General features: G+C 42.9%; 1 protein-coding gene across 1 annotated transcript; it reads right to left on the bottom strand.

Moving 5' to 3' along the window:
• Nucleotides 1–3918: 3918 nt before the first annotated feature.
• Nucleotides 3919–5622, bottom strand: LOC306790453 (tripartite motif-containing protein 16-like; the record flags this gene model as incomplete). The annotated part of the gene is made up of 1 exon (XM_079286717.1): nt 3919–5622. The coding sequence occupies exon 1, from the start codon at nt 5605–5607 to the stop codon at nt 3919–3921; it is 1689 nt and encodes a 562-aa protein (XP_079142843.1). The 5' UTR covers nt 5608–5622.
• Between the last annotated feature and the right edge of the window lie 18783 nt (nt 5623–24405).

Raw genomic sequence — 24405 nt, 5'->3', positions numbered from 1 at the left:
AATGACTGAATGTGTGTGTGTGTGTGTGTGTGTGTGAGTGTGTGCGTGTGTGTGTGGAGTTGACCTAAAAAGTTATCGTCCCTCATTGCTGAATGTCACTCCCATCACATTTCGACATGAAGGTTGTCAGACTCTCTACTCTTCACATCCTCGCCATGCTTGCTCTTAACAAAGACAATGATATATTGTAGTTGACCCTGCAGCGCTGCAGAGAAGCACTTTAAACTGGCCCTGAGCGTGGAAACAAGCGCTGGGCTATCTGCCATTCCTGTGTTACGCTGTGTAGTATAGCTGTCATGTCAGCCGGCTGCTATTCATACAGTGACGTGGAATCAGTTTAGCATCTTAGATTGCAGCTGTTGACGCTCCTTTCACATGTGAAGACTTATGGTGTGCTCAGACAGCTAGTGAAGCAACCGTTGTTTCTTCTAATTCATGCAATTAGACCACTAATATTACATATTTAACAGTAACAGACACATGCCTGTTGAACTTTTGTACCACACATATGAGACCATGAAGTTTGTAGAGATGTTCTTGTGCTTCGGCTCTAGTCTTGAAGGGTTGCTGTGAGTTTTATAATTCACCACCTCACTGTGTTTAATGCGTTTGAAGCCCCAACGCTTCCGATAGTTCCTGAGCATAAATAGAAAGAAGGGTCCGAAGCTTCACATGGCTTCATTCACTACAGGATAACTAACTTACAGTGCTCTGTGTCTCTCAATGAGACTCTATCCGTCTATTTAATATGTGTCGTAGTTTTTGTGAGACAGGTCTAAATAGTGAGCAATCCCAAGTCATCCTAAAAACACAAATTCATCTCTCATGGTGTGTAACTTTGCTGGTTCATAACATATCAGTTATGGAATTAATCTGTAGACGCTCCGGTTGAAAATGAAAGCAAACCGTTCTCTGGATGTCAGTTTTTTAGCCTCAACAAAACCCAAAATGTGGCCTGCAACAGAAAAGGTAAGGTTTGTTTTCAGTCCAGCCGATTGCTGCAAGTGTCTTTTGCTGCTGTTGGGATCTGGCAGGAGCGTGTTTGATTATCAGCAACAATGAAAAGTAAATAATTCATATTAATAAATGTATTAATATCAATGAGATTATTAGAAAAATCAGGGACCAATAACTGAACAATAAATTGAGTCTCAATGTTGGTGTTCACTCAGAATGTCAGTAGTCAAGGTACTATTAGTGAACTAGTAGTGAACAGTGAAGTTTTGAATTTGAGCGCAGGCCACGATATCCAACTATTAACACAATACACATGCACAAAGTAATCACAGAAAGCTGCTCTTCAAAGTATAATATAGTTTATTTACTTCTAACAATACTGATCAAGTCAATACATTACACTCATTTAGCAGATGCTTTCATCCAAAGCCTCTCGTAAGTGATCACACCACTCGAGACTACAAAATGGTGGAAGAGAGAGAAAACTACCCAAATGGCGAATGTAGGCCAAATCCCAATGTCCCCCCTTACGGACTCACGGACTTTGAGGCGCGCTCCCGTGAAGTCCGTGAGGGTTTAGGGATGTCCCACTGTCACATCATCAAGTGTTTGAGGCTCTCTCGCAGACATTTTGAGCCCTTTACGAACCCTTTCTGTAAGTCAGCATGGTATGCTGACTTAGCCTAAGGGAATTACCCACAAATCATTGCAATGTGACGTTAAGTAAGTCCTTGAGGGTTCAGGGTTTGAGGGTTTAGGGGGGACATTGGGATTTGGCCGTAGTCTCGTATGTGATTACGTTACGCAAAACTACAAAAATGGAGGCGATGCCACGATTATTTAATGAAGTAATGAGGAACACAATCTGTGTGTATGAGTATGTGTGCGTGTGTGTGTGTGAGTGTGGGTTAGTTAAACACAGTGGTGGGCCTTCAGGGCCAGCAAGGCCTTCTCTGCTGGCCTAAACAGAATCACAAAGTTATAGCTATTGTACAATTAAATATTTTTTCAAAATTATAATTTCAAAAAAAAATGTTCCCATTATCTTATTTTCTCATTGCACAGCTACTGTCTTCCTCAGTTGCTCTGCCTCCAGTGCAGCTTGTTTTAAGTAGAGCTTTTATCCAATCAGATCTCACCTCTGTGTCTCCAGGTAAGAACAGAGTCCCGAAGCCTGCAGACTCACAAGTGAATCCCTTTGCAGTTTAAGTGAATGGGGACGATATTGTTGATTGTCATCGTGTTCAACCAATCAGATCTTTAGTTTGACATGTTGGGTGTATTCTTTGACGTGCCAGAGCCTGCTAGCTGGCCTACAAGTACGTGATTGGTCAGTGGGCTAGCGTGACATGTTGGGCGGTGACAATCCCAAAATCTGCAGCCTCTGTGAGCGGCCTCACACACATTAAAACGTATTCAAGAAATACAACTGGGGAGGCTCGACTGTCTTCACTGGCGTCCATGAATGGAGAAGGACTTCTTACTGGAACTAAAACACACGGATGTACTGAACAACCGTGAGATTAAACTCTTTATTAACAAAGAAAGGAGGATGGACTTTATCTTTAAATAGTGAACAGCAGCTCTGGTAACTTAAATGCGTTTGTTCTTACATCTGCCGTAGATTTAATATGCTTGTTTATAAATTATTATTTGTACAACTTGTTTTTATGAAGATGGATTTTTGTTTGGTTTAATATGTGATAGGAACTATTGTTATATCCAATGTTGCTCTGGCAACATATTTAGCTGGTGCCAGTGTTGGCAACTTTCTCGTTAAATCTGGCGACTTTCCGAACCCTCATGGCGACTTTTTTTGTCAAAAGCTACTGGCGACAAATCTAGCGACTTGTTCTGGTGTTAATGGAGAGTTTTCTGTCTCCTGTGTGTGAGGAGGACTCAATACAACTTATTCACACCCAAACTTCACCAAATTAATTCACTACTTTTATATCTTCATGTCAGTGTAATAAATCCGACTTATTGACTAAGTGCACAAGCAGAATTTTGGTTGTAAGAAGCGACACGTGATATAAACTCTGCTCATTTCTCTGTGACTAAGATGTTTCAGTGAGGACAGTTTAAAGGACAGAGACTGGCTGACTCATGTTCTTCTGCTCTAAACATGAACTCTGTACTTTGTGGTGTTTCAGGAGGAAAACTGACTCACTTATACTCTCATATTACTTTCACGTTTTCTCCATCAGCTTCGTATGAAACCCTGTAAATAAGAGAAGAAGAAAAGACTTTGTTCATTCTTGAATCAAGAAATACTTTATTCATCATGTAAACCTTCAGTTTGTTCACATCCCATCAGTAAAGTCTGTTCAATGATTTCATGAACACATTCACTTCATCCTCATAATCGATCTGTTTGACCAGAATCTCAGTTATGTGAAAGAGAATAATGAATGATTTACTTATGATTATAATAATTAGTGATATAATACATCATAGTACCTCCTTTGTATAACGATTAAGAAAACAACAAGAACAACATTTAATCTGTTATAGAAAATAAACATAATTTCACTTTAAGAAATCTTTACAAAGAGTGCTGAGAACTAAACATCTTTGATAAAAGAAGCTCTGGTGATTTCTCTCTTTAAGAGCCATGCAGTGGAAGAGAAACAACAACTAACAAATGCATCAATACTAATATTTATCAAACATTTAAACCTCAGAGCAGTTTACATTTTCATGAAGAGAAATATCAGTTCAGGTCAACAAAGATCATCATGAGCAGTGACAGCCTCCACGGCTAAACAGACACAGGAAGGAGCTCCACCTAAAGACACTCAGACATTTACACAACAATAATGACAAGATGTCAAAGCACCGCCCTCAATGTTTGATTGACAAGTGAAGAAAAATGAGCAATGAAGCGACAATGATGGAGACAAAATGAGTTTCAGGATTAAAACACAAAAATGAATTTGCTGTTCCTTAAATCACTTCTGTCTATTTTAGTTTACAGAACTCAGCAGTGGCTCCATAACCAAAATAATACATCCTGAGTCCAGCACAGAGAGGCTGAGTGAATGTGGTCTGGACTCTGTGGAGGAGAGTCATGGTTTTAGAGATGCTGTAGAAAGACAGAATACCTGCTCTGTGATCCAGGTACACTCCTACTCTGGAGGACTGAGAACCAGAGACGGGAGTTTGGATCTTGTTGTACAAAAAGGTAAAACTGTTTTTGTCACATTGTAACGCCCAAGATGTGTCATTGTTTCCAAATCCCCCTTCATTCCAGCTCCCTGTTCTGCTGGTATTCTTGTATGCGACTGCTACATAAACTCCTCCTCCTCCTCTCCTCTCCACCTCCCAGTAACAACGTCCAGTCAGACTCTCTCTACTCAGGACCTGATAACATGTAGTGAATCTGTCTGGGTGACTAGAATAAGACTGTTGTTCACTCATAGCTGTTACTTTTCTGTTCCCCTCAGATAATAACAGATCTGTGTGTGCTGTGTTTGGATCCAGTGTGATTTCACTTGAATATCTTAAGAACTCAGCTCTGGTCTTGGGCTCTGCTTGTGAATGAGACAGTAAAACGTCCACTTCAGTCACTGCCAGTGAGACGTTTGTCCTCTTCTCTCTCAGAACGTCCTGTAGTTTATCTCTGACTTCTGACACAGCCGCCGTCACGTCCTCAAAGTAGCTCAGAGGACGGATGTCGATGGCGGACGAGTCTGTAGGTTCTCTGAGTGGTGACAGTGAGGGGTAGTTGTGTAGAAACTGGTTGTGATCCTCTGTGTGTGAGAGCAGCGTCAGCTCAGCGTCTCTCCTCTTCAGCTCAGAGATCTCCTGCTCCAGCTTCTCCTGAAGCTCTTTGACTCGACTCACTTCACTTTTCTGCTGGGATCTGACCTGCTGCTTCACATCGGAGCTTCTTTTCTCCATGAGACGGATCAGCTCGGTGAAGATCTTCTCGCTGTCCTTCACCGCTTCGTCGGCGGAGCGATAGACGGCCTCCACCTCCTGTTGAAGCAGCTTCACGTCTTTCTCTCTGTCCTGGATTCTCTGCTGGATGTTTAGTCGACTCACCTCCAGCTCTCTCTGCCTCTCAGTCCTTTCTGCTGCAGCTGAGACTGTGTCGTGGCCTTTGTGTTCATCCACAGAGCAGAGGTAACAGATACACTGCTGATCAGTACGGCAGAACATCTTCATCACCTCATCGTGACGAGAGCAGATGTTCTCCTGGAGCTTGTTGGAGGGGTCCACCAGCTTGTGTTTTGTTAATGGAGCCGCGTCATAATGGCGCTGAAGGTGTTTCTCACAATAAGAGGCCAGACAGACGAGACAGGACTTGAGGGCTTTCAGTTTCCTCCCAGTGCAGACATCACAGGACACATCTTCAGGTCCAGCATAGCAGTGATCAGCAGGAGCAGCTTGGAGTCCAGTCTTCTTCAGCTCCTCCACTAAAACTGCTAACATGGTGTTTTTCAGCAGGAGAGGCCTCGGTGTGAAGGTCTGCCTACACTGAGGGCAGCTGTGGAGTTTCTTCACATCCTCTTCATCCCAGAAGCTTTTAATACAGTTCATGCAGTAGCTGTGTCCACAGGGAATAGCCACCGGATCCTTCAGTAGATCCAGACAGATGGAACAAGAGAAGGCTTCCCGATCCAGCTGAACTCCTTTCTGCGCCATTTCACCTCTCAGTGACGACGACTGTCTGAGTTTCACTTCACTAGAAGTGACTCTGCTTTGACTTCTGACCTGAACAACATGTGTTTGTTCAGTGAATGGAGGCTGTCAGCTCTATCGCTTCACCACCATGTTGGTTACACCCATCTTTAAAACTGTAGATCTGAAGGGGAGGGAACAAGGAAACAAGTGGACAGAGTGCAGCCGGCTGTGTGTGAGAGCAGGAGGAAGAAGGAGGGCTTATCAAGCTGTGCTTCATTCCAGGAAGAGGAGCAGCGCTGTGAATGGCGAACTTTGCTTCCTCATTCACAAGCAGAGCCTCGGATAAAACCTGCTCCACCTTTGAAAACATTTCATTTCTTTAGTAGTTAAATATTTCTTGTCTCCTCAGAGGAAGAGTTATAGACACACATGAAGCCATCAAAAGACTAATTCTGTTCAGTTTTCTTTTGCTGCTTTAAAACAGCTGACCAAAGAGTTATCAAATTAAACTATGAAACATTTAAATTGTCATATAATACCTTTCTCTCATATTTAATGATAAACTTTGAAGCATTTTGACAAGAGTTGGGTTTCAAGATATGATCGTGATGCAAAGCAGCGTTTCAAGATTCACATGTATTCATTTCATGACTTCATGACTGGACCTGATATAATCTGCACATTTTCCATTTGTTGTTGATGTTAAAATATTCCACCTGTTGTAAAAGCTGAGTTACTCACTGGTTGAGTGACGACTGAGAAAACTCCTCAGGAACAACATGAATCTCCACCAACCATAAACTGGTGGACAGGAATGAGGAGGACTTTCCTGAAAGATTTAATTTCTGCCATATGTGATTGGTCAGTGGGCTAGTGTGACATGTTGGGCGGTGACAATCCCAAAATCTGCTGCCTCTGTTATGTCCAATGTTGCTCTGGGGACATATTTAGCCAGTGCCAGTGTTGGCAACTTGGCGACTTTCTCGCTAAATCTGGCGACTTTCCAAACCCTCATGGCATTTTTTTTGTCAAAAGCTACTAGCGACAAATCTAGAGACTTGTTCTGGTGTTAATGGAGAGTTTTCTGGTGTTTTGACACAGTCAGAACCAATGTTCCCTCTAAGCTGCGCGCTTGAGCAATCGCGCACTGCTCGCACATTCTCAGCGCACAAGAAAATCTATGCAGCGCATAAAATAAAATTCAACATAAACGTATTAATTAATATCTAATATTAGTCCTAATCTTATCTAATCAATTAAACCAATAATAATAATAATAATAATTTTGTTTTCTGTACTATTTTGCAACGTAACTCAGTGAGTGACAGGTGTCCAGCCAATGATACGATTCGGTTCACTTACGCTACGCAGCCAATCATAGCATTGACACTATTGCCCTGCCCATTCGCGCCGTGCAGGTTAGCTAGCTATCAACAGTGCGGCGGAGTTACGAGACGCAAATGCTAACCCCTTATCATGGCGAAACGAACGGGCAGCGACATAAAGTCAAAGCAAGAAGCAGACGAAGCCATCAACCTGGACAAAGTGTACAACCATTGGAGAAGTGAGAAGGACAGACGTGAAAAATAAGGTAAAATTTAAGTCAGATTTGTGCATATTCTAGTGACATTTATTAAGATTTTTTACTTATGGATATTAACAGTGGTGTATAGTAACGAAGTAGAAATACTTCGTTACTGTACTTAAGTAGTTTTTTTGGGTATCTGTACTTTACTTTACTACTTATATTTCTGTTTACTTTTACTTTTACGTCACTACATTTTGCAAAGAAAACTGATACTTTTACTCCGATACATTTCCCCTGAAACCTTCGTTACTCGCTACAAAATCAAATCTATCTTTAGAAACAAAATTAATCATGAGAGCAGCGTCGGGGACTGTGGTGGAACAGAGACTGCAAGCAAGCAGGTTTGTTGAATCAGTGGTCCTAGCAGCAAGTTAAATCATTGGTCAGTCACGTTAATGCACAATTGCAAACAAGTGCTCTCAAAGCCGCGGTGTTTGATTCCCAGTGATTCCCAGGATGCTACATGCTATAGCTAGCGGGCGACTACCTGAGTATAATTCCACTCTACGATGACTGATTTCATGATGGAAGCAGAAATGGAAGCACCTGCTACTCCCGCAACAAACGACGGTGGTGACGAAGACCAACACCAGTGGATCGCTAGCGAGTTAGTGAGCTGAGGAAGTGTTGACAGTTGTGCAGCACTAGTTGCCTAACGTTAGCTGTAGCTATATACACGGATTGACAGGAGCCGCGAGAGCGCAGCATTCGGGGAATTCTTCGCAGCTGTGTGCAAGCTGTCTGTGACGCTGAACACACCTCTACCTGCCTCAGCGGCCTGTGAAAGGATATTTAGCATCGCAGGACTAGTCTTCAGCCCATGATGAGCGAGACGGAATTCTCGCAATTTTGAAAACCAACTTCTTTTGAAGATGAACAGGACATGTTTCAGTTTCAAGTAATGACTGTGTTGTTACTTTAGTATTGATCATGTTTTGATATTTGAGTCATGTTGTGGATGATCAGATGGAGTTATGATGGTAGCAGTCGCCCAATTGCAGATTCAGCTTGAGCAAAACCTTTGTATTCAAATCAGGCCCATAGGAGTTTACAAGGCAGGCGTCCTTTCTCAAACCACTGACCTGATGCATCAAGTGGATATGTTTTGCTGAACATAATATTATGCATTTGTCCTCTATATCCTCTAGTCTAATGAGCAGACTTATAAACGCACTGTTACAACTCCTTCATAGTGTCATATTGCTTTACGGAGAATTATGATGATAAGTTCATAGTAGATGCAAAAGTATACTTATGTACAATATATTATGTTTAACATTGTTGCTCCTGGATGGATCACAGCAACCCAATTATGTTCAACACAGCTCATGTCCTTGGTCATGGTGCCACAGCACTTAAAAGAATAAACTTCATAATTCTCACAATTCTAACCCTTTGCTTTTTTATTAACAGCATTTACTTGTACTTTTACTTTCAATGAACAGGTTATGATGTTCATTTAATGTTCAGGTTATGATGTACATTTAATATCAGAAAATTACTTTTGATACTTAAGTACTTTTGTACTTAAGTACAATAAATATCAGATACTTTAAGACTTTTACTCAAGTAGTATTCTAAGAGGTGACTTTTTACTTTTACTTGAGTAGTTTTCCAGTAAGGTATCTTTACTTTTACTCAAGTATAGCTTTTGAGTACTTTATACACCACTGGATATTAATCATTAAATTATGTTACTACTAGATAATTTATGGGGAGTAGAAATGATAATAAAAAACTGAGTAATTACATATTTTACAGACAGAGTTACAGGAATTTACACTGTATCACACAAGCTACAGCACACGTCATTGTGCAAAATGTGAATGTTTTAATGTGAACAAAATGTTATGTCTGAAAGGTGTATATGTATCATTTCTTCCAGAACAGGACCCTCACACAGGCCACAACAGGACCTCACACAGGCCAAAGCAAGACTCTTCCCATGGCCAAGCAGGACTCTCACATAAAACATACTACACATCTCATGAACAACAAGATTTTTGTCTTTTTCCTTTAAAGTTTGTCAAATCACTTATATTAAAAGTAAACTAGTGAAAATTGCTGCTGTAATTTGATTCTTTTAATAAGCCATGTAACTTGCTATGATCCAAGGTTTTGAACAGGTGTGATACTGGTGTGTGGCCACAGCGTGCACATCTGATGTTGCTCACAGTGGTCCTCAGTGTGCTCAGGGAGCTTGTGTGTATGCCCAGACACATGAAAAATTAGAGGGAACATTGGTCAGAACCCTGACTGGCAAAGTCACTGTTTCTGTAACAGATAAAGTGACAGTTACTAACCTTACTCGCGGTGACTCAACACACCACTATTACCGCAGCATTGAATAACACTCTTATAACAGCATTGACACAACACAATTATCACAGCAACAACACAACAGTCATTTCTATACAGCATTAACGGAACTCGGAGGTCCGTAAAAATACACAGTAACACGTTTCCATTACAGTAAACCTAAAACAAAACAAACCGGGTTACAAACACACTATGACCTATCACTGCCCAGACACAAGCCTCTTACTTTGAGATGGCTTCATAGTAGTTGTTAAGGTAGTATTTTTACCTCATAACAAAGGGGAGGCCGGAGCCATGCTGCCGGCTTGTGCCGTCGACACACACGCTGCGATAATAACGCTACCCAAACTGGTTTACAATTATAAGGAATTTAATTCCACTGATGTAAGCACGATTACAGTTATACATTGGAGTGTACACTCCTATGACATATTAAAACAATACAACCCCATTTGGAAAAAAACTACCTCTGGTCTCAGGACACAGCCGTCCAGCAGATTCACAAACTAAAGAGGCAGAAAAAACGCTTCTCACCCACCCACATATTAATTCACGACTCCTCCCTTCCGTCTATCTCAATTTCTATTGGCTACCCACCCTCAGCTCAGCAAACGCCTGTCTTCACATCTGTCTCTCCTGAGCAGCTAACCCATTCAATGATTGTCAGTTACGTTTTAAACCCTTCTATAATAATCCTTCAAAATAAAAGTTATACTTCTGCACTTGGCAGAAGTTTCATGCTTCTGCATGTATGTTTATGCTTATGTTTATCTTAATTATGCATTCTCAAAACCCTTATGATTATGACTAACTATGAATTATTAATTATGAATTATTAAACACTTTTATTATATCTACTAACTACAGTTTTTTACTCAAATTTCTTACAATTCCCCCCTAACTCACAGTTCACTGTGAGTTAGCTACTCAAATGTAGTTAGTTATTCAAATGTCCCTGGAGACCTCCCCCCTACTCAATCCAGGGAAAGGCTCCCTATCTATCTAAACAGAGGCAAAGAATTCATGCACACAGATATCATTTCAAGTATTTCTGTTCAGTTCGTTTCAAGATAGAGTGCGTTGAGAGTCACTGCCTTCCACGTCTTGGGGCTGGCAGGATCAGGATACAGTCTGTAGGCTAGAGAACACATACTGAGAAGCCTTGACTGTTCTTTTACACGTGACAAAATTACATTTCTTAATCTTTTACACCCTAAAATCCCTTTATAACCCAATTAAACAAAAAATTTAATCTCCAAATACTCATCCAAAACAATCCGTCTATTTTCCAAACTTCCAACATCTCACTGGATGTTTTAGAAGTCCATCTGGATGGTCAGGAACCGCTCGTGAAGTCCCTCTGGTGGCCTCATCTAGACTGTGGCCATCAGAAGCTCCAATTCGTCCTCATCCTCGTCACATAACTGGTTGCCTGGACTGGTGTCTGGCTCATCGGTGAAACAATAAACCCCTGTAGAGGTCCACGGATGCACGGGAACCCCCATCCACAGACAACTAGGCGGTCTATGATGACAGCACACAGAATAATTACGATTGCCAAAAATGTATGTTTTCACTGGCTAAGCATACTTCCCAACCAGTCGGTGAATGGATTCGTGACACCAGAGTTGTCTGCTAGCTCTTGGCTGAGTGCTGTCAGTCCCTCCAGAGCCCTGGTCACCGATCCATCAGGAGCTGTGTTATTTGGAATGAAAGTACAGCACGCAGACCCAAACATCTGGCACACGCCACTTTTCTCTGCTAAATCATCTCTAATGCCATTCTGTTCTGCAAGGTCATTATGATGTTGGCGGCGCGAGCAGTCGCAGCGGCCACTCGCGGTCCCGGAAAAACAGTGTTTTCGTCTTTTTCGTCTTTTTCGTCTAGTTTGTCTAGTCTGCCGCTGTGTTCGTCATGCCCGACGGACTTATATCGCAAAACACAACAATACAGCCGTGAGTTTCTTCTTGGAAAAAGTACAACTTTCTTCAACTTGGAAGCCAAACTCTCCGTGGATCTTAGCAGCCTGGGACTTCTCTGCTCCCCCCATTGTGTCAACCCCCACCCGGTAAGGAGACCGCGCAAGCGGTGCGAAAGGAAGCAAAAGCGGGGAAAGCGTGGAGGTATCCGGGCTAGGCTAGCGGCTAGCCCACACAAGCCGGCAATTCCAACATTACTCATGGCAAATGTCCGTTCACTGGACAACAAGATGGACAATATACGGCTACTCAGAACCAAGCGTGAGGTGAGGGACTGCTGTGTTTACGTGTTCACGGAAACATGGCTCCACCACAACATCCCGGACTCCGCTATTCAACTGGACAAGCTAACATGCTACCGAGCAGACAGAGACATAGTTAGCGTGGGAAAGTCCCGCGGCGGCGGTGTGTGTGTTTACATCAGTGATGCTTGGTGTCGAGACGCTATTGTTGTTAACCAACACTGTTCCCCGCTGGTGGAGTTTATGGTTTTAAAGTGCCGTCCTTTTTACCTGCCGAGGGAGTTTTCAGCCATTCTACTGGTGGCTGTTTATATACCTCCGAGCCCCAACATCAAGGACAGAGAGGAGGCACTCAGTGAACTTTACAGAGCCATCAGTGAGCAACAGACAGCACACCCAGACGGCATTCTCATCGTTGCTGGAGACTTCAACCATGCTAACCTAAAAACTGTTCTGCCTAAAATATACCAGCATGTTGATTTTCCAACCAGGGAAAACAACAAATTAGACCTAGTCTACACATCGATCAAGGGAGCGTACAAGGCGTCCCCCCTCCCCCACATTGGCCTCTCCGACCACCTCACGGTCTTGCTGAAACCGGCCTACAGAGCAAGGGTAAAGGTTACCAAACCGGTTTCAAAACAGGTACGGGTGTGGCCAGAGGACAGTACAGCTGCACTTCAGGACTGCTTTGGTACCACAGACTGGGACATGTTCAAGCAGGCAGCCACCTACAACCATCACATTAACATTCAAGAATACACAGAGACAGTCACAGGTTACATCACCAAGTGCATTGATGATGTAACTACCACCAGAGCCATCACCATCCGAGCCAACCAGAAGCCATGGCTGACAGGGGAGGTCCGCACACTGCTCAAGGCTCGCGACACCGCCTTCAGAGCTGGAGACCCAGCTGGGCTGGGAGCAGCCAGGGCTGACCTGTGCCGTGGCATCAGGAAAGCTAAACGACTGTACACCAGGAAAATCACAGGACATTTCAAAGACAGCAGGGACTCACGGAGCCTGTGGCAGGGCATTAGGACCATAACGGACTACAAACTACCGCCACAGACCTGTGACAGTCACACCTCCCTGCTTAACAACCTCAATGGCTTCTTTGCACGCTTCGAAGCACAGAACAACACACCTGCGCAGAAAACCACCCCCCCCACCGACGACCAGGCTCTGTGCCTGTCCCCAGCCAGTGTGAGGAGCACACTGCTGAGGATAAATACCCGCAAGGCTGCGGGACCTGACAACATTCCTGGTCGTGTGCTGAGGGACTGCGCAGAGGAGCTCACGGATGTCCTCACCGACATCTTTAACACCTCCCTGAGCCAGGCTGTTGTTCCCACGTGCTTCAAGGAAACCACCATCATTCCTGTGCCGAAGAAGTCATCTCCAGCCTGCTTCAACGACTACCGCCCCGTCGCATTGACTTCTACCATCATGAAGTGTTTCGAAAGGCTGGTCATGAAGCAGATCAAATCCACCCTTCCTCCCTCCCTGGACCCGTTTCAGTTTGCTTACCGAACTAAACGGTCCACAGAGGATGCAATCTCCTCCGCTCTACACCCAGCCCTCACACACCTGGACACTAAGAACTCCTACGTCAGAATGCTGTTCATAGATTTCAGCTCAGCATTCAATACAATCATCCCCCAGCAGCTTGTGTGTAAACTTACAGACCTGGGCCTCAGCCCCTCTCTCTGCAACTGGTTGTTGGACTTCCTCACAGAGAGACCACAAGCTGTTCGGGTCAACAACAACACTTCGAACACACTAACACTGAGTACGGGGGCCCCCCAAGGTTGTGTGCTCAGCCCCCTTCTCTTCACCCTGCTGACCCATGACTGTAAACCCAACTACAGCTCCAACCACATCGTGAAGTTCGCTGACGACACTACCGTGGTAGGTCTCATCAGCCACAACGATGAGACTAACTACAGGAAGGAAGTGAACCAGCTGGTCCGTTGGTGCCAAAATAACAATCTCTTCCTCAATGTGGGGAAAACAAAGGAGATTGTTGTTGACTTCAGGAGGAGAACCCACTCCCAACCCCCCCTCCCTCTGACCATCAATGGTGCTGCTGTGGAACAGGTGAGCAGCACCAAATTCCTGGGTGTGACAATCACAGATGACCTCACCTGGAACAGCAACACCACTGCACTGGCAAAGAAGGCCCAGCAACGCCTGTACTTCATCAGGAAGCTCAAGCGAGCAGGAGCCCCCCCCCCCATCATGCTCTCATTCTACCGAGGCGCCACTGAGAGCATCCTCAGCAGCTGCATCACGCTGTGGTTCGGAAGCTGCACCGCCTCCAACCGCAAGAGCCTGCAGCGCATTGTGAACTCTGCCCAGAGGATCATCGGAGTCTCACTCCCTACACTACAGGACATTTACAACACCCGCCTCACCCGCAAAGCACTCGGCATTGCGGGTGACCCCACCCACCCCTCCAACAGCCTCTTCAGCCTCCTGCCTTCAGGGAGAAGGTTCCGCAGTCTCCGTTCGAGCTCTACCCGGCTGAGGAACAGCTTCTTCCACCAGGCGGTCAGGATGCTGAACTCTCTCCCTCCCTCTCTCCTCTCGCTCCCCCTCTCTCCCCCCCTGCCATCTCTCCCCTGACCTCTCTACCCTCCCCCTCACCCACCTTCCCCTCTGCCTCAAATGGAACATACCAGGACATCTACTCCCCCTCACACCCCTTCCCTCATCCAGCACCAGTCACTTTTTATCAGCACCAGTCACTTTTTATCAGCACCAGTCACTTTTTATCAGCACCAGTCACTTTTTATTCTCTGCTGCTACTTGTTTAATCCTTTATCTAGGCCCTTATGTTCTTAACTTTATTCTATTTTATTCTATTATATGTTATATGTTCATGTCTATATTACACTGTGGGACTGCGAGAAACGGCATTTCGAAATTTCTGTATGCATAACACATGTGGAAACTTTGACAATAAAGTGAACTTTGAACTTTGAACTTGAACTTGAACTTGAATTAAACTAGTCTTCGCCAGCTGTGCATGCAGTCCTGATATGGCGTCACTGGTGAAGTTTACTAAACGCTGTTGGTTATAGTAAATGTAGTTGATCCAATCGACATTTTTATTAATCATCACCCTCTGAGAGAAAACAGATTCTAAATCTGCTGCTATTTGATTTCTGGCTTGAAAGTCATTAGACACCCCCCTTGGCAGTCTTATGACATCTTATGTACACTTGGTCATCAAAAGCTCCCTTCGGGCCGCCGGCATCTCTTTTGGATCTTCTGTTAGCATGTGGGCGTGGAGAGATGAGTTCTCCATAAGTTGCATCAGTGACAGGCAGGATATAGAATGACAATATAAGTTGCATCAACGCACCTGTCCAATCTTTAGGCAGGATTGGATGTATGGTTCTTCCTCCACACCACCACCATAAATCAGCTCTAGGTGCTGTCTGTCTTAACACACTGTTATATAGATAGTCGCTAGCGTTGTGACTGTGGCTACAATTTGCAATAATACTACCTACATTGGGCCCCATAGCTGTATCTGAGACTATACAATCAAATGGACCCTCTGTAACCTTGAACAGAGGTGGGGTATTATATTATACAGGTGGGTAATCTCAGTGTAGCCTCTGACAAGTGTGTTGGAGGGGCAAAGTGTCATCAGTAAACAGAGTTAAAATACAACTAATTCAGGACTTAGGAGTCTGAATCTTGAAGGAACTGGTGTTGCTAGGGGTCTAGATCCTAAACCCACAATACAATCTGTACTACTGGCTTGAAGCCGTATATTGTACCCACCATAAATTCCCATCTGCCATTCCAGTTTCCACCCCTTACCTCATTCTCTGCGTCAGTCGTATGTCGAACCTGGTCTTTTTACAGGCTTAACAATAATCCTAATGAGCCCTTGTGGGGCAGGACTATCAGTAGCCTTTCCCTGTATTACGTAAAGTCCTCAGTCAGTCAATTTAGGTAAGTCTTAAAGGATTACATCTACCCACCCCCTTTGTACACATCACAGGCATAATATGATAACCGCTTCCCATACTTATGTGTGGCAGGCCCACACTCGTCAGTTATGATGCACACGGTTTTGGTCATCCACCCGCAGGCGTGTTCATACTTGGGACTGGAATTTACTTCACAGAAGTCGAACTGGACCGTTGATGTTGTACCTTCTTTGAACATAGGAGTGAGAGTTACATTTTCATAGGTGAGTGTCGTCAGAGAAGCCTCTCTACGTGGTCTAAGATCGGTTTGATTAGCTACTGAGGCTAAATGTCGAATCCTGATGTAGTCATGCATGTGATCTGGTTCCTGTCTGTGGTTAATTTCACATACTGAGAGGGAAACTACTGAACTCAGGAATAAAATAATTACAGACTTCCATAACCCACTGACCCTAGAGTCTCCTAATGGACGCCCTCGCTTAAACTGTGGGGGAAACGTCATCTTCAGTACTGTCTAACCCCTCTTTTGAGGTGTCTTTGGCTTCAAATTTTCCTGTCTGATGTTCACTCCTGTCTCTGCGAGTGTCACACTCGTTACCTTCGCTGCTGCACAGTGAGTGAGGTGGTGTCAAGTAGCTCTAGTTTTACCTTTCACCTTGGTTCACTCCACTTGCGTTTGTGGACTTTTATCCACACCAGACTGCCTGGTGACACATCAGCCTGCTTCCTTTCGTCAGCTGCTGCTTCTGCGTTTGTCACCTGAGAAAACAACACTCGGCTCATGTTAGTTAGAGCTCCCGTATATTTCTCAATTTCTAGAGTTAGCAAGTCTAGTTGTGGTTTATCATGACGTTATTAAATCTCAAAATTTGTGAGTAGCACCTTTACTGAAAACGATTCTAAATGTGGATCTACAAAATATGTTTGACACCTTACCATAAATGTTTGACACCTTACCATATCCCCCCTTCACCTCGATATCTCTGCTGTAAGGGATCACATGGCAACCATCTATGTATCTTGCCTATACAGTGAACCCCCCCCATGGTCCTGGTGACAGCATGGGCATCTGTTGATGTCTCACGGGAGGAGGTCCAGCTGGACCTGGTCGTAGGTACTGCTGATGTTGTGGTGGGAACGGAGCATGTTGTGGTGCTGCACTGATCTGTCTTCCTCTTCCCATTTGCCTTGGGCAGTCTCGGGCCCAATGGCCCCATCTCCCACATACGTAGCACTCACCAAACCTGTCAGGGTTTTCTCTGTTTCTTGGCCTGAACTTTTCTATTTAATTCTCTGTCGACCTCTGCTACTTGCAGTTTCAGCAGTCGCCGCTGCATTCTCTTTATATCCTCGTCTTCTTTACTTTCTGCTCGTCTTTCCTCTATCTGCTGTTGCAAATCTTTTCTAATGCGTTCTACTTCTGTTACTTCACATTTTAGTCTTCTTACCAGTGCTCCTACTTCCTTACTCTGCTTCTTTAATGTAAACATTATGCAGCCTAGGAGTATTCAAATGTGTGTATTAAATGTGCACGCTTGTCATCACATGAATCAAAGTCAACTCACCCTCTGTGCTGTATGGCGTGTGGCCGCTGACTCCAAAACTGGGATCCGCTGCTCCACTTCCCAGATCTGGACCCACTCAGCCACGCACCTTGACTGAAACAAACACAGAACTGCCAAAAGTTCAGCAGTAAATGTTAGCATACGTCTGTAGTGTAAGAGAGGTCAACGATCTCTCAAATATGTTGCGCCGTCCGTGTCAAAATTGATTCTTAGGAACTGTGTAAATTAGTAAATGTACCAAAATTAGTCAATACTGGATATGTGAAGGAATCTCGAATCCAAAATTGAAGCTAGAATTCCGAAATCAAACTCAACATCTAAATCAGAATCACGATCACAATCCAGTTCCAAATCAGAATTCGAAAGGTTTAAAATTGGAAGTAAAATGAAATTAAAAAACAATGAATAATTAATCAATTAAATATTAAATTCAACTTTAAAAATCAATAACTGTGTTCAAAGATATTCAATCAGAAATACCAATGTAAGTCAAACTGTTGAACTGCACTTACACTCTGGTCTGCACAATACTGAGTCACAATTAAGTTCAAGAATTGAAGAAACACAACTGAAACCATTAATCTTTGTTAAAATGCTGAACTAAAACCAAAGTCAACGACTAAAGTTATAATGCTTAATTAAAACTAAGGTCAGGATATGAGCTCACAGCTCTTAGACAATGAATCTCTGAAAATTCAGATTCTAAACACTTCTTTACGGTTACCTGCAGTTAGTCCTTCTTCTGTTTAATTGTTTTTAAATCTCCTTTTCTTTTGCCTTATGTTCTGATGCTTTTAATGGTTTTATGTGAAGCACTTTGAAATGTGCTATATAAATAAACTTGCCTTGCCGTCTGCGCCGAACCGGAAGTTGTTCTGCGCCAAACCGGAAGTTGTCATGAAACCGGCTTTTTTACAGATATGCTATCCGCAATGCTAACGAAAAAACGGAGCTTCTGATAAAGCGTACGCACACACAAGTATCACCAAAATCCCACACTTTAATTCCACTCATACGCCTTCTGTCTCCTCTCTCAATCCAGCCGTTATTTTATTTTATAAGCACTTATTTTACATACAGCGTACCGCAACGCCGGAGCTACACGTAGCTAGCGTTAGCTCCCCACAGCGCGGTCATGCAATATCAATCATTTTAAACGTATTTCCACGCTGCTAAAACACAGACTAGTCACACGTATTATTGGACTTATTTAGTCATTATTTCAAACGTATTTCCACGCTGCTAAAACACAGACTAGTCACACGTATTATCGGACTTATTGTCCGGTTTTTTTCCTTAAACCCTCTGGTTTAACCAGACCCTACGATCGTCGTATATAACCCTTCACCCAGTGTGTTCTCACAATCGTATCGCCAACACGGCAACCACGCACATGACAAGACACAATTGTTACCGGACTTATTTATCTTTTACCCACCCGAACGTCCTTTAATATCTTGCATTCAAAAGCCTCCCAGCACCCCGCGGCAATCTTACCTTTTGCAGACTCGATTCCCGGCAGCAGTGCCTGGTTGCTTCCAAAGCTACCGAAGCTGTCCTGGCTCACCAGCTCCTTCTTGTCAGTGTCTTTATTCCATTTTGAACCACACCATCCAAAACTCAAACTCTAGGTAAGGCCGGCGAGGTAATCCGCGGACATCGGGCTCTTACCTATACCGAGCAGTGTTGGTCCGCCACTCCCAAAGAACACGCAGTTCGGCCTATCAGGGCTGCCGCCCATCAACGCTTATCGATTCAGCGCTCCCAGTCCTCGCAGTTTACCAAACGCTCTGAATCTCAGTATTCACTGAACTAGTCCCCTCTGCTCACCCTGCTAGTATACTTCAGACTGCAAATCATAGCTTACCTCAGTGGAACGAGGCCTCCCTCGTGGAACATGGCCACCGGCAACGTAGCGTTAGCCGTTAGCAGCGCTTAGCCAAGCAGAGATTCCCCTAAGGTTCCTAATAGCTAACTCACAGATTTCATGAAACGGCTCTGCCGACCGATATTGTGGGCCCAGGATTGTCTGCTTGACTAATGCCGCCGTCAGCACACACAGCGAGGCCGGTAAGACTGTCCCATCTGGGGTGCCAAATTTGTTAAGGTAGTATTTTTACCTCATAACAAAGGGGAGGCCGGAGCCATGCTGCCGGCTTGTGCCGTCGACACACACGCTGCGATAATAACGCTACCCAAACTGGTTTACAATTATAAGGAATTTAATTCCACTGATGTAAGCACGATTACAGTTATACATTGGAGTGTACACTCCTATGACATATTAAAACAATACAACCCCATTTGGAAAAAAACTACCTCTGGTCTCAGGACACAGCCGTCCAGCAGATTCACAAACTAAAGAGGCAGAAAAAACGCTTCTCACCCACCCACATATTAATTCACGACTCCTCCCTTCCGTCTATCTCAATTTCTATTGGCTACCCACCCTCAGCTCAGCAAACGCCTGTCTTCACATCTGTCTCTCCTGAGCAGCTAACCCATTCAATGATTGTCAGTTACGTTTTAAACCCTTCTATAATAATCCTTCAAAATAAAAGTTATACTTCTGCACTTGGCAGAAGTTTCATGCTTCTGCATGTATGTTTATGCTTATGTTTATCTTAATTATGCATTCTCAAAACCCTTATGATTATGACTAACTATGAATTATTAATTATGAATTATTAAACACTTTTATTATATCTACTAACTACAGTTTTTTACTCAAATTTCTTACATAGTCGATGTGTTTCTTCGAATTTCTGTTCGGGATCCGGAGCTTCACTGGTTCGGTGAAACTGTGTGGCGATAAATCTTCTGTATGGCAGCGGGAATTCTTCGGAAGTTAAGGGAATTTTCTTCCTTATGACTGGCAAATGTTGACTTGAATGGGAAGAGAACGGGGTGTAGAAGTTATCCTTCTCTTCTTCTGAGAAGGCCGCTGGATCAAACATTGGTGAGATTTAACGTCCGTTGGGGCTTGGTGTGATTTTAACTCAAATCAGGCTGTTGAACTGTGATGTAGGCCCAACTCCCTTTGTTCCAACTACAAAGGGAAGTCCCAACACTACTAAAGCAGTTGCGGACCACTTACAAACCCTACTGGCTGGATAAGAGGAGTGAGGAGTCAGCAGTCAATGACTGTATAAAAAAAGTAATTAAACTGTTATTTTTTCACTATTTGTGTATCACCGCAACCATGACAGGTCCTTAAGCATGAAGACATAAATGAGCACAAACAAGAATCTAATTGGTCCAGTAGTGTGGTCGGACGGTTCCAGAGTTAATCCTCGACATGATGACTAATCATCTTGCTGAAATGATCAGAGTTTTGGAAATAAAATGTGGTCACATTATTAATACAAGCTAAAGGACGAGGTCTGTTTTGCTCAAAATCATCAGTGTCTTATTTACACTTTCTCCTCATGATGTTTCTTGGTGTCAACCAGCAATTTGATGATTGTTGGGCCTCTTCAACGGACAATGGGCAAACTCCAACACTCGACCGTCCAATAGTGTAAATTCATCACTTCGTACTTTCGCCTTTTTAGGGCTGGTCCTGCTTCGCAGCAGTCCTGCCCAAGGTAACACACATATTTTAAATGTCCATTTATCTCTCTCACGATGAAACACAGTGTTGTTAAAGTACTTGCATTTACAACACACGTGCCCCTTTAGCGCCAGTTTTGCACATGTAAGGGACGCCATATCAATACACACTCACTACATGCAGAGCGTCTTTTCAAAGTAAGGAAGTTAGGTGTAGGCAACACAACTACTAAGTCAGGTTTAGGGAAAGGTTGTCATTAACGTCACTGACTGACGTTTCATGTGACTAGCGAGTGACGAACTAATCACGTGACTAGTGACGCTAACGACTCACGTGACTAAGCAGCGTAGCAAAATATGTCAAGTTAGTTTTTAATTTTGCTCGGATGAAAGTCCTTTATTTGTTTGGCCCATCCACCTCCACTACCTCCCACCCTCAGTGGTCTACCTCGCACTTTATTCTACATCTATTGCTCTGCCCGTGATGCCGCAGGTTGTTGCGACGCATATGCTATATGAGCGTTCGCGTCAGGGCCGAGGAGCACTGACCGAGCAGTGATATCTAAAGCGTTATTTCGGGGTCGGTATTTACTCGGCGGCGAGGGTCTGAAAGAAGAATGTATCAACTTGCATGATGGAAAGTGAAGGATCCAGTGTTTTTAGAGCTCGACACATAATACAGAGTTAAAGTCAGGACATCTCTGCCTCTGCTGCTTTGTTTTTGACCATTCCTTTTAGAAACCTGTCTCCTGAACTCCTTTAACAGATGCATTTCTAATCACAATCCTATATTCTTGTTGTAGGTTGTGTTTTTTTTCAGCTACCCTGTCTTTTATTGATGGAAGGCTGAAGTGTGTGGATAGTCTGAGCAGAGCCAGCAGGGAGGAGATGGCAGCTCTGGTACATGGTGGGAGCTTGTAGAGCAAATATATTCCACACAAATATGTTTTAAAGAAAATCAGACAGGAGGCTGATGACTACACTGGCTCAAGGAGCACAGAGAGAAAATGGAATCCATCAAATTGCTCTCAACGTGAAATATTGACAAGATACATCGGCTTCACCCGCACAGCTCCTAACTCTATAAATGAGTATAATATTGCAGGCCCTTGCTGTGGCGGGATTCACTTACTGGTTTACTTTTCCATGTGGCGTGTGGACACTTTATGGTTTATATTGCGTGGAACATATTGAGCCAGTCAACAGCTCAAAATGCTTTGTTTTTATTTGAGCTTTACAACCCTTGTGAAATAGATTTCAGGGTCAGGGTTAGGGAAAGAACTAACACTGGTGTGTCACACACACTCGTGGTGCTGTGTCTTTGTTTTGAAACGGTTTGCTGAAGTAGTTTGAGGGAAATATCTGCACTTAGAACTTATCAAAATCTCAAATGCTTTGCAAATGATGCAGAGACATGCAGACATAAGACATAGAACGTTTACAATTCACCTTGAGGGAAACATTAATGCACTAAATGTAGTGATAATCCCACTGGCACTAGAGGGAAGTCGCTACGATACATCGTCTGGGAACCATGTATAAAATGTCAAACTGTCAGTGGGGAATACCTGGACCAAATGACATGACAATCCATCCAGTATTTTCTGACATATATAACCATCAACCTCTTCGTGGTGATATAGGAAAAGTTACCCAGTCAGCAGAAGAAAAATGTTGTCATTGTACTTTTCTGAACACCGAGGATGTATTGATTTTACTTTCGCTCTGCCCGTCGCTTGTTGTTCTGAGTCAATTGCTTTGACCAAATGCAAAAAAGTGCACATTCAACATATCCGTCCATGGTTTGCAAAAATGTACAATGCCAACCTTTTTCTTAGCGACTGAGTTGCAATATTTGTTGACATATTTAAATGAAATTGCAACAAATACCAAACATAAAATCAAATAAACTCAAAACTAAACAGCAATGACCAAGCATTTCTTAGAGACACTACCAGCTCTTCACCAACTCATTTAAAGCTTTCGTCCTTAGTGCTTGATATCCTTGTTTTCAACTCTTTGTTGCATATGATGGCCACCCTGTGTATCCTGCTTTCTTTCCAAGCATTGGTTGTAGGGTTTCTCATAAATTACTGCCGCTTGTTTGAAAGATGAAATTGAGCACAGGGTGTAAGGATGCGTGACAGGCGCTAAAACTGAGTGTGTCAGACCGAGCGTGAAGAAAGATATATTCAGGCAGTACGAGAAAACAAGTATGAACCTGAAAATGAGCATAATATGTCCACTTTAAAAGCATTATTTGTAGTGTTAGGTCATACGAATGATTCTGTTTTATCTAAGATTCATTTTCAGTCAGTTTTTCTGTCCTAATTCCTTTGATGCAAACTGCCTCTGTCTGTCTGTCTGTGTTCCTGTCTGTGTTGGAGGGATGACTGATTTCCCTTAAGAATAACTACTTCTTTCAGGCCAAGTTGCTGCCATCTGTACCTCAGATCCCTGAAGCTTTATCTCATCTCCTCTCACTTCTTTCCATCCAATGACACTAAATATAACCACCAACTGTGTCGCATGTTAACATCACCAATACTAACATTTAGCATTTGTAGCCTTGTCGAAGCCATTTGCTTGAATGAAACAAATTTACAGTGCAAGTTGAGAGAATTGTTTCAGTGGCAGAAATTGCAATAATTTACAGTTAGAAGTTAATTTGTTCTTCAATTAATGCTGCATTGAATAATAGAACAAATCTATACGATAGTAAGTGTTTTATTACTCATTTTCATTTTTCTATTCATACTGCAAAGCATTGAATTAATACCCACTAATATGTCGACTTTTTAGTATTTAATTGAGAAACTTTGAAACGTTGAGTTACTATTCATCAGATCAACCTACTTACCTTATAACCAAAAATATAATAGCATGTTTTTTGTCCTCTACCTTGTGTTAGTGGACATAGCAGATACATTGGAGATATTTTTGACTGAGTAAATAATACTGTTATATAAAAATATGATGTTCGAATAATTTGTAAAGAGGTGGTATTCATTGTCATGAATTATTCATTATATTCTTTTCCAGCAACCTAAAAATCTGACTGCGTACCAAATCAAGCATTATTTGGATACATTTTATTCCCACCTACAATCCAATTAATGTTATTAGCATTTATGTATTTTGTACATACCCTTTGTGAACACCTTATTTTGAAAACGATAAACCTGGTGTCAGTTTGTGTGTTCATGTCAACTTTAGAATCTACTAATTTGACCACAGAGATCCAAGTGACAGCTTGACTGCAGTCATTTATGCATGCTGGCACTGTACTCCTGATCTCTGATAAACATTACAAGTAATAACAGGAAACAATCTTTTGTTATCTCCAGAAAACAAAGTACATTTAATTGATAACAAAATAATTAACCATTGACCTCGAGATAAGCACAGTACAAAAAAAAACATTGCTAGCGCGGCCATTCTCGGCAAGTCTTAAACAGTATTTAAGTATAGCATGACATTAAAAAGTCATAAGAAATGTCATAAAAAGGTCAGAGTACAGTTTGCCCTTAAAAAAACTCATCAAGTCATAAGACAAGCCATTCTACAGTGTGCCATAAAAATGCAAATGTAGGCTAGTACAGTTTTCCTTTGCAGGCCTCA

Source organism: Melanostigma gelatinosum (assembly GCF_949748355.1).
Source record: "Melanostigma gelatinosum genome assembly, chromosome: 16".
In the NCBI taxonomy this organism is placed as follows: domain Eukaryota; kingdom Metazoa; phylum Chordata; class Actinopteri; order Perciformes; family Zoarcidae; genus Melanostigma; species Melanostigma gelatinosum.
This window is presented reverse-complemented; position numbering and strand designations above follow the sequence as displayed.